Source organism: Temnothorax curvispinosus, unplaced genomic scaffold (assembly GCF_003070985.1).
Source record: "Temnothorax curvispinosus isolate PA1 unplaced genomic scaffold, ASM307098v1 QBEX01004614.1, whole genome shotgun sequence".
NCBI classification, from domain to species: domain Eukaryota; kingdom Metazoa; phylum Arthropoda; class Insecta; order Hymenoptera; family Formicidae; genus Temnothorax; species Temnothorax curvispinosus.
This window is the reverse complement of record NW_020214394.1, coordinates 151,359-169,837: the sequence shown is the minus strand read 5'-3', so window position 1 is coordinate 169,837 and position 18,479 is coordinate 151,359. Positions and strand designations below refer to the sequence as shown.

Here is an 18,479-nt window from a genome sequence, read left to right as displayed (position 1 = left end):
ATCTCTGGAAGGGATGAATTAAAAGGCACAAGCAGCGGTGAAAGGCCACGAGCGGCAATGTGACTGAATTCCATCGTGTTATTCTAAACCTAAACACTGTAGTCTGACTGTAGACCATCTGATCATGCGCGGGTTTCTACCATCGATCTGCACCGCGGAAACATAACCTTACGAGCATCGCTGGAAGAACCGAGAGAATAATTTATTTTGTTCAGGAGATTGATAAGAACCTGAGGTTGTGTTATAAGTACTACATTAATGAACGCAAAAACTACAAATGACCCTTTTTTGTCGAACGTTTTGTTCCCCGGCATTGAATTGACTGTTTTTAGGGTCGTTATCGAAAGCATTAATGATGTATAAATATTTATTATACCAATAAAGACAGTCTGGCCTTTATTGACTTTTCTTCCGCTATGATATTGCATATTTTCTCGTGATTGTATGCTGATAAGGGTGTGCTCCGAATTTTTGATAAGTCATGCGATGTATATGTATTATTAGCATGCTAGATTAAACTATAATGAATGATTATACAGTATTTCCAGAAAACTTGGAAATTTACAATAGACTTCGCCTCGACAAAGAAATTTAAAAGAATGACGAATTAGAAACACATCAAGGTCTGTTTTCTGTTGTTGAACTATACAGCTATATATAGCTGTGCTAGTTCAAGAGTTTATCTTTTTTTTGAGCAGCCAGTTCAACAACAGAAAACAGATCCATTGTCTATTAGAAATTAGAAGCATATTGCTTCTGATGCGTAATTGTACGTGAGTATCATAATTCAATTATCACATTTACATTACGGAACATATTAAGAGAACACGTAAAAAAATATTTAAAGAGTATTTTAAAAAATTATATACTTTTTATCAGAAGAATAATTGATGTTTAAGAGGCACCCTGGTACAAGGCGGGATTAAAAATGTTTCATCTGTTTGGATTGTATATATTGTTTCTGTTACAAGTGTCGCAGGAGAAATTATATCGACATGTCGAATACGTTTCTTAGTTTAAATTATATTTTGCAGCGGATCTTAATAAGTAGCAAAGCTTTTTCGCATCACATGTATCCTTTTTCAACGGCGTGAACTATCACATCCGCTAATCTTTGTCTTCCGCTTGCTGTTTCATTGCAGGGAAGGTCTACCGCGTCACCTATGTCTATTGCCTCGTCGCCCTTAACAGCGGTATCTATGGTGAATGATTCGGATACGTTCAACTGGCACAGTGGAATAGCTTCGAGCGAAGTAAACACACCGAACACAAACTGCTCTTTCACCTGCAATTAACATTAATATTGTAGCGTTGTCTCCCCCTAAGAAAAGGCTTCGCAAAACGATCATTCATTCTTTTTTTACCTCTTTCATAAATAAATCCCATGGGTAAAGTTTCTCTGGATCAGACCCGAGCGATTTAATAGCATTGCTCAACTCGGAGTGATACACTTTTAACATCTCGTCGAAATATTGATCGCGAAATGACTTCAAGGTGCAAGCATAAATTAGGAACGATAAGTCCGTGACGGGACTCGCGCAACGTGCGAGCTGAAAGTCGAGCATTATTGTCTGCTTTTGATTTTGCCCGACGTCGCGGATTAGAAAGTTCGGAGCCCAACAGTCACCCTCGACTACGACAGATGTGGGAGCGTCTCTTCTCTTACACAATTCTGTGCATTTGTCGAAGAGAGCGCCGAGTCCGTAGGAATTGTATTGTTTCTCAGCTTTGCTATCGGGATATTCGGTAGCTAACGCGTGTTTAACTACAACTTGCACCTTTTCCTGTAAAAAAAAGAGCTGCTTTAATCCGGAGGAAAGTAATTATAGCATTTCGCTGTTACTTACATGATACCCTTTGTACCAATCCCAGTTTTCACGACCGAAGAAAGTTTCCGTTAAAGAATCTGTCATTTTTGCAAACTCTTCCTTCCTTTGATCTTTGTACGCGAATGAGATCGCGTGAAATTTAGACAACGTCTCCAGCACAGCTGAACATTCTGGCCAGTCTAGGCAGTTCTGTCGCGATATAGCGTGAAATCCTAAACAAGAGGCATCTTCCAAGACTAGAAAACCGTTTTCGTCATCTGCGGAGGAGATTATATGACGTGGTATGCGTAATAGATCACTTTGTCCTTTTTCTGCTAGAAAGTTTTCAAATCTGTTGGCGATCTGCAACAATTAGATTGGAAAATGGCTTATTTGATTAATATATTGATTAATATAATTGATAAATGAATAATATACATTTTTTCAAACACGTGTGTAAATATTAAAAAAAAAGTATGCCTAATCTTACCTGTGTATAAAAAGCGATTTCGTTACTGAAGAAGTCTGCACATCTGAGAGTCTTTCTCGTTCCTGGATTTTTTGGCATTGACTTCACGACAACATTCGCTTGCACGTACTGCTTTGGATTGCCGTCGATAGTGCCATAGACTTTGCCCTTGTAGACATTTGACAAATAATTGTCGCCTTTAGCAGATCCCTCGTTGAAACTCCAATCTGTCAGTTGCACTTCTTTCCCATTGCATACTTTAGAAAGAATATTTATTAGCACGTCTTCCGTGAATTCATTGTTCACTTCACTTAATGTGGCACACTTTTTATTCTGGCTCATATTTTCTTCCGGTATTATAAAAACGTCGATTGATATAATTTACTTATCTTATATATTAAGTTATTGTCTATTTATGTAAATAGAAAGAAAGAACGATATCATGAAGTGAATGAACCAATTTCAATCTACTACACTAAATGATGAGACTGTGCTTTATATAACTTATCGTATTACATTACGCTTTATCAGAGTTTGATAAAGCAACTAGATGAATCAGACGGTGCAAACACAGTGAATTTATTTCAAAACAGATTGCGAAAAACCCGCTAGCAGAAAAACGCACGAAATATATAATTTATTGATTAGTACTTGCAATTTATATTAATATACGTAATTATTACTTCTATTTTATGTTTGTTGATCAAATTTTTTGTCACTAAAATATGAATTTTTCATATAACGTACTTACCAAAAGATCAAATTCTAATAGATTTCTGAGAGAAACAGAAATCACATTGTGATATCGTTGTCCATTGTCCTATGTAGATATCGAGATATAAAATATAATATCAATGAATATTCTCTGAAAATAAAATATTTTTCTTCGAAAAAATTTAAATACTGAAATGGATAATGAAAATGGAAAGAAATGGTATAATAAAACAAAATCATATAAATATGCGTACGTACATAATTAACACGTTATATTTATATATTACAATATAAAATTTGTTTATAGGAAACCTAAATTCGGAAATATTTTTGCGTAATGCGTGTCGGGTTGTAAACTCCGGCAGCATCCTTGTAAAATTTGTCTAAGTTATGCTATCCCGATAAATTAATAATATCGTGAACACAAAAACCTGTAAAAATGTATTCCAACTAAAATGTATTCTTTATAAAAATGTAAAAGTCAAGAGTATGTTTCACGTACATCCCGATGCACCTTGAATGACTAAAAATCTCATTCGAAATTAAGACAAACGTAAGACTTCGCAAAAAAGCTTTTATTTACATTTGTTCCGTTTCGTTTAGCGCCTAGGTAAATTTATAATTGCAATAAAATCCCACACAAATCGATCGCGCACCCACACTGATCACTTGTCGTGGAATGTTTCACATAATAAATACAGCTTCTGAGATAAATTAAAATACAAGTCTTGCATCCTTTTTTATACAACCAAGAGATGTATAAATTCCAATGTGTCGAATAGAATCCAATCGGATTCCATCGTAACAGTAGATTCACTCACGACGAGCCCGTATACCTTATTTACAATGTCCATATATAAACATATACATTGCGACCTATATCGATATACGAAGTGAAAGGTAAAAAGTACTATTTTGTACCTTAGAATCTGAGAAATAAAATAAATGCTGGCCTGTGTGTGTGTGTGACGTTAAATCGCACTTATGTCATCTATTCTAAATCGGTAATAGTATTTTTTTTTATGTCTTTCTTATTCTCCTTCGATTTATTAAATGTAAACCTGTTGACATTAGTCGCGTCTTGCCTAACTTAACGGCTAAACTTAACGTAATCCGCAATTCTTAATCTAGTCTTAGCCGCTAACTAAACCGTACAATTGGACTGAGTGATAAATTATCATCGACTGTACAAACATCGCTTTCAGCTTGACACAATCATATCCTAATCTCGGAATACCTGAATCAGAATCGTAATTGTTTTCCCCAGTTGTGTGTTTGGACCTCGCGTAGAATTTTTGTAAAAAATATACTTCCTGCTGATCGCAAAGCTGATTTTATGTCGAAATTCCGTCATAACAGTAAATTTAACGAAAAATATATCAATTAAACAGGTGGTTACTGAAATGCTTTAACGTATGTACGACTATGTAAAATAATGAATCTATACGGTATTGTAAAAATTGTCGGGACAATATAACGTCGAAGTCGTCTATAAAGTGGCAGCGAATAAATAGCAACGTGTTTGCTAAAATACGTCGGAATTCCTTGTGTGGCATTAGAACCGATTTAAAATCATTTGTTTCTCCAATACGTTCCACAGCCGTGTTCGGTACTAACAGTGAACATAAAACCGAGAGAGAAGCGTTTTCCTATATATTTCAGTGAGACATATTATTTCTTTAATTTTTTTTTTCAATCACATGAATCTTAATAAGTACCAAGTGCCTAATATAAGATCAAGTTTCGATATACCCTGAACTACCCACATATAGGTAGAGGAACCCCAAACGAGTTCGCCGTATACTTTTACTCGCTTATCGAGGATCAAAATAAATATGTATAGATATCGTACGGCAGAGGCTTGGCTCGGACGTCGATGCGAAGCGGGAGAGCAGGAATGGCAATTAGGTTGTCTATACACAGGACATATCTTACATAGAGTACGAGATAAAATTAGTTTAGACCATAGACCTAGGATAAGATACCTCTTATCCTAGGTCTATGGTTTAGACCGAAGTTTGCGAGGGCGACGATTCTCGCGGGTGTCGATATATCCTATGTTTCATCGACGACGATCGTTACGTTACGTCTGCAACAAAAGAACACTGATTATAGGACATCACTTGTAAAGATGAATGATTCAAAATAATTTTATTAATCATATTTATATATATATCAAGAAATTCTCTGAGCATGCATAAACTAATACTATGATATTAGCGTCTCAACAAGAAAATGAATTAAAGAATTTAAGATTTAACCCTTCGCTTGTAACGTCGGGTCACTCGTGCCCTGGCGAAAGTGACTGTCCCCTGTAGCTCGAAGGGAGAGAGGGGGGGATATTGTTTAAACAAATGAAAAAATCAACAATATAGCGATTGATCCTTAAAGTAGGATAGTTAATAAGGTAACATGAATTTTGTCAGATTTTTTTAGAACACTTTAAAGTATTTTTTAGGCGTCGGAAAAGAGTGACCCCACGTTACCAGTTACAGGTGCCGAAAAAGACGTTACAAGCGAAGGGTTAAAAAATAACACAACAAAAAATGACGAGTTATTGGATTAAATTAAAATTTCACTTCTTATTATACCTACCGAGTCAACGAGAATCACGTTCTAGTTATCGCATTGGCACAGCCTTTTATGTGTTGTTGTAAAGTTGGTGGTGGGTTTGATGCTGACTCGGATGCGAGTGTTGCTGCAACGAGTGCTGATGCTGATGGGGATGCTGATGCTGTACCGTGGGATGCCTCGCGTTGTATCTAACGCTACCGGCGAGCGAGCTTCCCCTGCCGTGAGTGCCGATCATGCTCTGCGTATCGGACAGCTCGTCCTCCTCCGCGCCAAGACTCCGGAACCTAACGAAGCCGTCCTCGGCGACTAGCATCGTCGAGCCGCTGGTCGGAGCTTGTTCGTGTAGGCCTTGAACGGGCGTATGCCTCCCGCGAGTTTCCGAGTTTCTTAGAGTCTGTATGCCGTTACCGTGGCGACTCAAGGAACCCCGACCTTCGTGAGGAAAGTGGCCCATCGTACCTGACTTGCGGATGGAATGTCTCTCAAAGGTACCTGCGCAACAAATAAATATTAGTTTCTATAAATTGATTAACAGTTATATTAAATAGTCTCATTAGATAATTAATATAATATTAGTTTCCTTGGATCGAGAATGAGAAATAAATTCTATACATTCAATTATGAAGAGATTGCTAATGAGAAATTTATGAGATATTACTATTTTTTTACCTGATATGTTCAAATGCTCGGGCAAAGTATTCAGTGGAAAACTATCGTCGTAAACTTGTTTTCCCGTTCTCATGGTATAATTTTGAATCGCTTGGTTGGTGCTGCATATAGCGGGGTAGAGTACATCGTCCATGTTTTCCGTAGAGGTGGAACTGCCGCAGGGGAACAGAGCGAAGCCCGAGTGTGCCGAGTGTTGCTGCATCTGTTTCTCGCGCAACGGATACTGGGACAGGCTGGCGACCCAGGCCAGGAGACCACAAACGGACAGCTCTAGCAGTCTGACGGAGAACTGCCAGCCCCACCAGAGCCACGGATACTGTGGCGGACGTTCCTGGACGCCGAATATCCCATAAAGCTGCACGAAGCCCATGAGAATGAACAACAAAGCGGTGGCGATAGTGGTGGTGATGGCAGTACTGAGAGCCACCGTGGTAGGATCGGCGCCCATTATATGATTCGCGCCGGCCGCCTTATTGCTAGCCATGTGGATCTGCAAACGTACCACGCGGTACACGTACATGTAGCACAGGCCTAAGGTGACGCAGACGACAATATAGATGCACTGACAGATGAGCGGCAGAATCCTCGCCTCGTCCTGATAGCCGAGCATATGCGCGGACACATGCAGGGACACGCACAGCACGATGTGCACCGTGGACGAAAGTACAAGCGTGACGGGCGAAAGAATGTTGTTGTTAAGCGAGGGTGCCTCCGAGCACCGAGCGAGGTACAACATTAGAGTGGCAAACGCCGTGGACAAGAGCGGTGCCGGCAGGTACATCAGCACCCTAGACAATGACTCCGGCAGCGAGTGTCCGAGATTGTAAGCGTCGTAGAAGAGGTGGAAGCATCTCAAGGTGCAGATTGTGGTCAGTAGCAGATGTACGGCTAGGAAGTACGACTGCGTGAGTAGATTCGTTGCCTCGTTGAAACGTACGATCTTGTAGATCGAGTACAAGGCCATGAGCGTGAACATAATCGCCGCGACGTACACGTGCAGCGACCAGGCGATCCGCCACGTGGACTCGAGCGGATGCGTGTCAACCTGTGGTATTAGGCGATCATCTTCGTCGTTGGCGCTCGCCGGTCGCTTCGGCGTTGGCGCCGGTGGTTGCGCCTGCGGATATGGCAGTCTCTCTGTGTCTACTATCTCGATACTGTCAGTCTTCAGGCCGTGTTCGTTCCTCAGGCCGTGATAGCCGTCGTCGTCCTGCCGGCCAGTGTTCGGTAGATTGAAAATCGTCGGCTGCGTGACGGCGACCTTCGAAGGATCCGTGGTACTGCCGGACGCTTTCGGCATGATGGTGCTTGGCGGCGACGTGGTTTTGTCGGTCGTTAGGGCGGGAGGTACATTCGGCAGCAACGGGCTCTTCGTGGCTAGGGGCTTCAGCAGGATGTCAGGAATATCCTGTTTCCTGCCGTTGCTGCCAGATAAGATCCTAGAAATACTGGGGTAATGAAGGGTCACGAACGAAGGATCGTTCGTGCCGTTCTTCCGATCGGCCTCGCCGGACTCCGCAGGCCTCTGCTCCCTGCTGTCGGGCACGCTTGCCGGTTTGTTCCTCGTGTGATGCCTCTCCGGCACCTGAGAAGGACTCTGAGGTAGATCCGGCGGTCGGATGGGTATCCGCTCGTGCGCCGGCGTCAAGCTCGGCGGCGGTACCGGCCTCCTGTTGCCGGTGTGCACGTCCGAGTTGGTACCTCGCAGCGTGGGCTTGTCGGCAAATGGGTGTAGGTACTCTGGCGGCAGGGGTGGCGTGAAGAGTGCTCTGGAGGGCGGCGCGTACGACGGTAGATCCCGAAAGACGGGTGATGCCGTGGCCCGCGGCGCCGCAGGATATTTGATAGCGGGTATCGACGGGCTGGCAGTGGTTGTACTGGTGATCGTACTGGTGGTTAACGGCGACGGTACCGTCGACAACGTTGTGCTGGCCGACACTTGAGCATCGTACGCCGGCACGCTACGCTTCGTGGTCGCGGAACTATGCGCCACCTTATTGAAGATCGCCGCCAGGTTCTTCTCCAGAGCGGTGTGATCCAGATTGAAGATCGGGCTGTTGGGTCCACCATCGCTGCTCGCCGAGCAGACGGTCGAGCAGGATTGTATTGCCAGTAGAGCGGATAGAAGGAGCAGCCGCATCATCGGGGTCATGATGCTCGTATCGAGGATGATGATCGCGGACACTTAAATGCCCCGTCCGGGCATCGGTTCATTCCATAACAGGGTCAACGCCGCTTCGCGACGAGGAGGACGTCGAGGAGGAAACTTGAATCCGTAAGGACACTTGTCGGGATGAGTCTTCGTCGTATTATCCCGCACCTTCCTCTCTTTCCCTCTCGTTCCACGGTCGCTGCTCGAAGGTAGATTTCCTCACGCGGAATTCTGTCACGTGTCACATTCCTGGGATCGGCTGTCTCTGAATCCTCTCTCACCGTGTCACTCCCTTTCCTCGCGACATCCGGCACGATTCCCGGCACGACGTCGGCGTTGCGTTATATTTTATAGCCTGTGCTTTCGCGGTCGATCGTGGATACCGTCGATGTACACGTGAAAGATTTCGAATGGGGTAGGATGGGGTTAATAGCGTTTCCCTTGTAACTATACTTGTATCTACATTCTTCCGTGTCCCGCATCAGATAGAATCTCCCTTGACGTCTGCGATGCGTCGAGCGATTAGGCGACGTATAAAGACAAGATTCAATTTCTTCCTCGCGGCACCCACCATCCTCGGGGTCCACTACCGTCTCGCTTCACGTTCTTCCATTATATACAGAATACGTGATCCAATCGCCCGTGGATTATTTTGCCGCGTTAACTTCGTTACCGTTGTCCCGCAGCTGACTCGATTTAAAATCTATCTACTTGCGCGACCGATACGGCGACGACACACGGGTTTGTTAACTGAGTTTGATCCGATATCGCTGCTGTTGCTGCTGGTGCTGCTGTTGCCGTTGCCACTTTTGCTCCCAGAAGGCCATCCCAGATCTGCGAGAGCCCCGGCCGGAACGTGAATCGCCGGGGAGTATTTAACGCGCCGAATTGGTCCTTATTCCTAGTCGCCGACGCGGCTTCGCGTTAATTACCGTATCCATTTCTTTAATTGGGACACGAGCGTGCTCGCAGTCATCCGTTCCTCCTTTACGATTCTTTCGCAACGTTGTGCCAGACACCTGTAAAAAATATCTGTCATCAGTTTAAGGAAGCAACTTAAAAAACAATAACAATTCTTAAGAAAGATATATGAATTTAAATAATTTAATAAACAAAGACTTCGCTCAAAAAAACCCTCTAAAATTTTTGTTTTTCAATCGCGGGATTTCATACATATTTGTTGACCATAAAGCAAATCATAATAAAGAAAATTTGAATTTGATTTTTAGAAAAATACAGCTTCCGAATTAAAAAAGATTTAAAATCGATAAAAAATAAAAATTTTTGACGATTAATTTCAAATACTAGAATTTTTATGTACTATTTTTAGGAATGCGTAAAACTCGATTTTATAAAATAAACAATTAATAGCATACATTTTTTATTCTGTTGAAGTTTCGTAACTAGTTTTATGTTTAAAACGTTTTATTTTCAGTTTCTAAAATTTCTCAGATCCTGATATTTCTTCATTAATTCCATTTCTTCCTTATCGATTTACTTTCGCATGCCAGAATTTGAAGTAAATATTCCAAAGCGCACAACTGTTAAGAATTTCAATCGAATATCAATAACTTGGTTGCTCAATAATTTAAAACAAATTTAATGTAGAACATGCAAAACAGATTTTAAATGAAAGGCACACAATCTTTTATGTAAAAATTAAATAATTGAATATTTCGTTACTTTCGTTAAAATTTGATGCTCTCAAAATTTTTTGTAAATTATTAAGCAAAGGAAAAAAACGTAGGAACAAGAAAGATAGATTTAGATGTTTCGTTTCTAGCAAGTTATACCGTTAAGCGGTTGTTTACATTTCTGATCTCGAGATAACGTTTCATCGTGCATCAATTAATCGTATAAACGGATAAAAATAAATGTACACCGACCGCAAATGCGCAAATGCACAATATCCGTTACGCATCATTAATTTACGTTATTTATGTTATTAATACTATTAGCCTGCAGAAATATGTAAACGAGCAAGTTCGCGCTGGACGTAATTGAGTTATTCATAAATACTACTATTTATCGTTATTAAGTTAATTAAGTCCGATATCGGCTACCGCTACCACCCCGGCTAGTAATTCGCCACCGGTAATTGATCGTAAAACGATCCGAGTGGTTGGGGTATAAATTTCTGGGATATCTTAGACAACGAAGGAAGTCCTACAAAACGATCGCCCCCTTCGCGATACGGCCAGGAAATTGATTCGGCCAGGTAAGACGGAACACGTGGATGAGTCATGATGAAGGTAGAGGAGTGACCATTGATTTCTTTCCCCGGCTATCTCATCCGATATCTCGTTCCGCGAAACGAGACTTAATAACGGGGACATCTCTTCCGACCGCGAGAGATTTGATTTTCGATCATTTCGGCCGCCAATAATTGTAGGTGGATGCAGCGCGATGTACTTCATTACGAGAGATATTCCAAATATTCCGGACAGAGAATACAATGCAAATCACAGAAACAAATCTAAACAGCTAGATGTAAATGTTGATAGTCAAATTGCCGCGCTTGCATGTAACTATGATCACTCGTGATTACCTCGTCATTGCAACATAACAAGATTTATCCTGACTCTCATTGGAATAGAAAAAATCTGAACCAATAGCATTGGAGCATTTCAATGCAATAATTTGAAAGGTAAGTAAGTTTTGCACACGGTAAATTAAATTGGAAGCAATATTTCTTGAACTGAATGGTTTATTGTCTATTTTTCATAGATGACCAAGAATGTCTCGTGACACATCGTGGACAAAAAAACCTTGGCACAGCAGGTTGCACATGATTAATTGTTATTATCGCATACGTACAGCGACAATACAATCCCGTGACGAGATTAGAATAGTCAGGGGACTGATTCCGTAGAGTCGATATTGTGATTCATAAGCGTTCGGGAATATCTCGTGACACCTTGTAGACGGCAAAAAGTACATCCATGTCAAAATCAAGTATGATAAAATACATGATGTGTGCCTTGAGCGTTGGACGAGGTGTCACGATGGAATGCGTACTCTTTTCAGGCTGACAAAAATGACTAGGGTAGATACATATAGCTAGCCAAGAAGCTATTTGTCTCTTTTTCAACGAATATTTTAGGGTAGGTCGTACCTTAAAATATTCGTTGCATGCTACCTTACGTGTAACCTGATTTTCAAATACTGTCGCTATCAAGATTCCATCGAGCAAAAGTGGATAACGTTTGGCATCTATGGAAGATTGTAAAAATAAATCAATCTGCACGTCAATCATGAAGTCATAAATCAATTCATATGACTTTATTAACAACGTTACTTACTTCGCATATTTTAAAATGTGCCGTCGAAAATTTTGAATTCAGGACATTAAGAAATTAAATTTTTCCATGAGAACTTTAAACGTCACGTGGTTATACGTATCTGTTGCGAATCGCATTTTACTAGAAAATTCATATATTTTAGTGAACAATTTATTATTATTTACTGCAAGCGATTTGTTCTGTTTGAAATAAAAAGAGGTACCTGCCGAGACTTTGATACTTTCGTAAAGAAGTAATCTGCTCATAAATTCATTAAATAATTGACAGGTCAATAAAAGAAGGATAATTCTACAGCATTTCGATGGTCATATATTATAGTATAGTTTAGCGGATAAATCTCATATCAATATACACCATCCACAATCGCTTCCGTAATTACAAGCTTCGTGACATAGAATCGTTGAAATCGTTCGCGGTAAAAGGGCATTATGCAGATACATGTTTGCGATCCGCATGTCACGATAATAGTCTGTGAATTAAGCATTAGATCGAACATTCACCACCAAGTGGACGGCAAACGCTTCAAATCAATAATATGGCTACTAGAGTCGTCGTGTACAAAACTTATTGAAAAAGCTTTGTATTTTTAATGAACAATTTACCGAAACATTTAAATATCAAAATTGACAACAATTCATCGACGATTTAATTACTCCTTTTTTTAAATAATACATGATGAACCGACTTGTCACTTTGCGTTCCCGAGAATCGAATGATATAATTATTAAAAAATTTGCGATCAAACACTGAGAGAAATTTTTTGCTATATTAGCAAATCATTTGTCACTATAGTGACAACAAACACTTGGTTTGCTGCGAGAGCTAATTAATTTAGCAATAGTAGCAAACCTTTTGTTGCAATAGCAAAAAGTTTGCTCTCGCAGCAAATCAAATTTTGTTGTCACTTAAATTTCTCTCAGTGAAAGAAAGGACGATGGACACTATGTAGCAACAGTTTTTCGATCAATCATACAAACAGCTCACTGTTGCTATCCAGTAGTGATATTTCTATTCGATTTTAATAATACCTTCATTCCCAAACGCGCAACGACTTATCATTAGCCGGATTTTGGCGGCCAGTTTATTTAATTCGGCAAACACGCGACGTTCGTTGGTTGGTTAATTGGTTGGCTGGTTTGCGCATCTGTGTCCTTTCACCCTTTTACGTTTGTCCTCGATTCATCGAGTCGCGTGATCGCACTCGCCGATGCCCGCGCCAATACACAAACCCTGCGGGCGATTTGCACGATAGGAGTTGATTAAACCAAATCAATGCAGCTAATAATATCGTTTGTTAAGGCTCAAATGCGTTTACGCGACCGAGCAGGTAATTTTTGTCATCGTTCTATCGACCTTATTGAGCTTGTTACTATTCTATCGTACTGCATGAATACAAATGACCCGGAATGGTATTTTCGATTACCATCATGATTTTCATACGTTTTCATACGTCTTCGCGCGTCGAGTGGAACCCCGAGATATTAACAGCTCCGTATATTAATAGTTTCTTTTAATCAGTCTTTTCCATGTTTCTAGCAAAAATTTACATTCTTAGCTAACAAGGTAAAAGAAAAGAAATAAGGAGATCTTTTAACAAAATAAAATTTTCGAGTGTATTTAAGCAGCAAATTGGTACTGTTTACTTGAGTTTAGGATTCCACCTTTCCTAAGTTCTAAGAATGATGGATCGCAGACAAGGAAAAGTCTATGTATATGATACACAAGTTGTTATAGTTAGCAGAGTAAGCTCACATAACTTCATGTTCCCTTGGCTTAGTTTAATTAATTATACGAATGTCGGGATTGGCATGCTACACGGGGGTCGCGTTCGTTCACGTGCTTCCGTATGATATAATATCTAGGTAAAGCTACCTATTCGTGACTAACTACCATCCGTGGATGGCAAACGGGTGGATAGGGTGTGGAACCGTAACCAAATGCGGTGCGCACGAAGACCCAGCGGAAATGTTTACATCTGTGATTGGCGAAAATTGACTATTCTTGTAATTTTTAACGTAACACGTTTCTTTTAAATTCTATACTTTCCTAAATACGCACTAAAGTCTCAATTCTGCGTCGATGCACTTATATCACTCAGCATCACCGATTACTCATTCAAATCTCATTTATTTTTACGGTTCACTTGAGAGAATGTTTTTCTAATTAGAATTTAAAGTGATCTACTAAATTTGCAACATACTCATGCATACTGCGTGATTTGATATTATACCTATTGATTTAAAATTGAAAAATGCTTGGTAAAACAACTGTCTGAAATTATATCCTATTATATTATCAAACGTGTTTCTATTATTTTTCTTTAGTTCGCGTATGCAATTTAATTAAAACTTTCAGAAAATAAATTATTTGAAATATTACTTTTTAAACATTTTAGCAATTTTCTGTAAAGCCGTTCAATAAAATCAGTTGAAGTCTGCATAATGTATCACAGTTACCCGTAAAAATATTTTCCAATTCGTGAAACATCACCGGAGGTCGCAGACAGTGTTTCAGAGGACAGAAACGCTGGGGAGAGAAATATTTGTTCAACGCATATTAATTTCCACTAAACGATTTCAAAATATGTTTGCCATAGCCATCGACGAAAACTTCGCCCATAACAGCAAAATATTATACAATGAATATCAGTGATCACAGATGTTACGTGTGATTTGTTTGTATTGCTGTAAAACGTTTTTGGCAAATCGAAAAAAAAACCCAAATGAGATAAACTTAAATATCCATTTATAAAATCATAAATCTCGGTTTGTTTATCGGTGCCTTTGGAAATATATTAACTAAATATCTCTGTATTTGACAGAAATATTTTGTAGCCATTAAATTCTCGTGCAAAGGATATTAATTTTTATAACCCTTCTTCAACATTTTTACATCGCAATTTGATCGGCGGTTTAATGGCAGGGATAATACGAAACTGCTGAAAAAATCGTAAGTTCGATGTAATCCGGTCGTTACGAGGATATTGGTAGCGCTAAGTGAAATGTGATCATGTTCGATCTGTTTTCAATTCCCAACAGTTCCTGAGTCGAATTCATTATCAACTGTTCCTGTGCAGCCAGCATAGCCAAACAAGGAGGAATTATAGGAGGAATTATCTGCCCTTCTCCGTTCTGTGATGTACAACTTTAATGAACATATAAATATTTCTCAAACAAAATTGGTGCGTTGCAAATCTTCTCGACAATTGCCAGTCTGAAATATAAATTTTATTGTCTTTTACATAAATTCCTCCTTGCACTATATGTTAATGTCGTTCACAAATGAATTTGCTACTATCAAAAATTATGTATCGCGAAAGGAAGAATTTCCCAGAAAAATGCAAAAATGTACGCTATCCAATTTTATCTCAAATATTTTCACGAATATTTCACTTGCCCTTTTGAGAGAAAAAAAAATATATTGCAGATGAAATATTTACAGATTGAAATGGATTGAAAAATAGACGAAAATCTCTACACCGGACATCTCGTGCGCAATTTGTTTGTATCCTATAACTCGGTGAAAAGCTTGACACGTGTTTCGCGATTCGATTATCTCGTTCGGATAACTGCTGTACGCTCTTCAATGGTTAGTGATTGCGTATCGCGCGTGTATAATTCGCGCGTGTCACGCGGAGTTACATCGTAACCGTCCGCGAAGTCACGCGAGGAATTCAGCCGCGCGATGCTCTCTCGCGCGACGTAACACGGTGCTGGATTACTCACTCGTTCACTTTTACGTGTGATTATCCTCTTTTTACGAGCGCACGTCCTCCGGGATGTATTAACCCGCCGCGAAGTCGATCGAGCAACGCTCGAACCTACAGGTGTCAACTTTTCCAATTTCCAGCAAGTACTGTGGAGATCACTTTTCCCGCATCGAAGAAAAAAAATCGTTCGGATACCTCGGCGCTCCGAGCCTAAATCTTCGTCATCGAAGGAAAAGCACGGACCAATTGCCAAACTCGTTAAAGCTCATTGTTAGTTTCAGGCTAAAATATGTATCCTTTTCATTATCGTTTGTGTTCTTATCGTAATGTAAAACTTTTCCTTTGACAATTCATTGATTCAGCTTGATTAGAGATGACGATATTTTATATCGCGTTTGGATTAAGTTCTCTCTTAACTCTAGAAGTGCACGCTTTCCGATACGATCATTGAGTGCAGCCTCGAGTCGCATGACGTGTAGTTATCCCTCATTAGCCCCCTTATTTCTTCCTATATGGAAAGAGGACGGTAATCTATTCGCTGAAGTCTTATAAGAAAAAGTTCGCAACCGATCCTGGTTTTGACGAGCTTCGCATATAAAGTTGATTAATAAGCTCGATAACAAGACATGTTCTTTTTAATTAAAAAATTACGAGGGTTAGGAAATATCATAAGTTTGATAGATTTGATACGCAAGTCTTACATACGCACTGAGAGAAATTTTTTGCTGTTATTAGCAAATCATTTGTCAGTATAGTGACAGCAAACACTTGGTTTGCTGCAAAAGCTAATTAATTTAGCAATAGTAGCAAACCTTTTGTTGGCAATAGCAAAAAGTTTGCTCTCGCAGCAAATCGTTGTCACTTAAATTTCTCTCAGTGCGTGTGAATTCGTTGAAAAGGTGAGGTTTAGATTTAAAAAAATTAATTTCGTTTTGCAACCGAAAATAGTAAAATTAATAACGAAAAATTAACATTGTAACATATTAACGATCAAATATATCGTTTAATAATTTTAGAAAAACAAAGACAAATATAAAAATAAATAAAATAAATTAAATTTAATATAATAGATAAATAATTTCTGTTTTATTAATGTATTGATAAAACAGAAATATTGTGTTAATATCACGATTCTTCAATATACCGAGATTGTACTTATTCATCAGTCACACAGAAATCGTTTAATCTAAACGATGTCACGGTCGTAAATTTAAGCTGACTTAAGATAAAATGTGAACTACATAACTGGGTCGAGTTCCAACGTATTTGATAAGTAACCCAAACCCGTGCACCGTATTAATTATTAAAAGCACTAAGGCGGGACTATCTGCCTTTATACTGGCGTCTCACGGGGAGCATTACTCGAGGAGAAGGTGAGGAGAACCCACGGGACTCGACGATGAAGTGGCCCGCAGGTGAAACCTCTCCCAATTCCGTTAATTATTAAACTCGCTGTCCCACTATTTCCTACCGTCAAAAACTTACGGTCGACAACATGCATCCTATTATAATCCGCTAAATTAATCCTCGAAATTAAAGCAACGTTAAATAACATCGAAAATAGATTTCCGTTAAATCTTGGTGGGAACAATAAAAAGATATTGCACTAAAGAGTATAAAAATAAATCCCTCTCTTAGTCTATTTTTAACGTTTGACATAATTTAAAGATTGAAACTCTAAGTAGAGTACTTAGAATTGCTGTGTCTCTTTTTTCAACTATAAATTTCTTCTCCTAACAGAATCATTTTCGATTCAGTAATCTTAGTAATTAATAATCATATTTTTCTCAAACTAATGCCCATTTGAGAGACATTGATTGAAAAATATAATTTTTACACCCGTTTGATGTAGTTTACTCGTAGTTTACTCCGTTGTATACCTGAAATTCCAATTAATGAAAAATCTATTTAGACGGAGAGATTGAAAAGATCTTCGATATTGAAAGTATCGTTATTCATTTTAATTTAGCATCCCTGGCCCGTATACTCTGTATACAGAACGTATACCGCGCAAATAAACGGTATTATGGTGCGCGTGACTGAAAAATATCCCCTAATTAAACTCGTCTCAATGCAAATTAGTGCGCACAGAAAATATTTATTAAAGTAATTAGTCATGCGGGGCAGTCTATATTTACGGTAGTCTCACGGCTCGCATTACAGTACGGCAGCAAAGGTTTTGCCGATGACAACGGTATAGCCGGTACGTGACAATTTTAGAACTTTGCGTTAGTCATGTTCACGTGTAGAGTATATAATTCTATTTAGCAGGACCAAAATTATTCTGCTTGATTGTATAGAATATGTTGTATCTTTCCTGTGTTTCGAACTTTTTTTATTTAAACAGATCAAAAATAAAATATAGAAGATATCATTTGAGACGTCTGGTTTATATAAACAACTCGACATAATAATCGTCAAATTAATTTATACCACTGCAAAGTACGCTTATATTTATGTGTTAGACATATTCTTTCTTTCTAAATATATTTGACTAAATACAACACCGTGCCACGTATCGATATATGAAAAACTACTGCTAAAACAATCGTCTTTCATTATTAAATGTCATTAAAGTGAATTTTGCATGAGCCCCATTAAACTTCTTGCCACACCGAGCACTCCGAATCGCGCGCGCGTAGCAATTTTATATCCCTCTAATACCTAGCTGGATCTAATATCTAGGTGGAGACTTTCGCAGACTTCAACTAGAACAACAATTTTCACGTTTATAAAAGAAGCAGCTCGGTTAATAGACGATTACGTTCATAAGCCGTTATTATTTTATCCTGCAATAAGTTCGACTATTCAACGGTTTGAATTGCAGTAATTAGAATGTATAACCACCGTCCTCTCCAAGTGTTTTTCCACATTCAAGAACTATTCGATAATATGATGCCTGTATTACTTTTAGATTGTAAAAACATCATGAAAAATCAATGCTAATTGTCATTAATAAACACAAAATTTCTTTTAAATTACATATCTTTTTGCTTACAGATATTTTAAGTTTTGTTAAATTTCGTAGTATATGCAAAATGTGCAAATAAAAACATTTATGAGATAAAAATAAAAAAAGTTG

The 18,479-nt window shown here is 39.1% G+C and overlaps 2 protein-coding genes and 1 long non-coding RNA gene across 5 annotated transcripts in view; 1 reads left to right on the top strand and 2 right to left on the bottom strand.

Moving 5' to 3' along the window:
• The first annotated feature begins 6 nt into the window (after positions 1-6).
• Positions 7-1,345, top strand: LOC112453699. The gene is made up of 2 exons (XR_003040644.1): positions 7-235; positions 1,143-1,345. It is a non-coding gene; the product is annotated as an uncharacterized LOC112453699 (long non-coding RNA).
• On the bottom strand, positions 850-2,967 carry LOC112453697. Its single transcript, XM_025014598.1, has 4 exons — positions 2,299-2,967; positions 1,848-2,171; positions 1,365-1,784; positions 850-1,285 (listed from the first exon to the last, which is right to left on the bottom strand). Exons 1-4 carry the CDS (start codon positions 2,617-2,619, stop codon positions 1,067-1,069), a joined length of 1,284 nt encoding a protein of 427 aa, XP_024870366.1. The 5' UTR covers positions 2,620-2,967; the 3' UTR covers positions 850-1,066.
• Positions 2,968-4,997: 2,030 nt separating this feature from the next.
• LOC112453695 overlaps positions 4,998-18,479 on the bottom strand; it is a 132,492-nt gene continuing 119,010 nt past the window's right edge. For all 3 annotated transcript variants that reach the window (XM_025014595.1, XM_025014596.1, XM_025014597.1), the window contains 3 exons: positions 6,235-9,405; positions 5,587-6,057; positions 4,998-5,080 (listed from right to left, as the gene is read on the bottom strand). In XM_025014595.1, the coding sequence (XP_024870363.1) occupies positions 5,633-6,057; positions 6,235-8,386 (2,577 nt within the window). In that variant the 5' untranslated portion in view covers positions 8,387-9,405 and the 3' untranslated portion in view covers positions 4,998-5,080; positions 5,587-5,632. The remainder of the gene's footprint in view (positions 5,081-5,586; positions 6,058-6,234; positions 9,406-18,479) is intronic.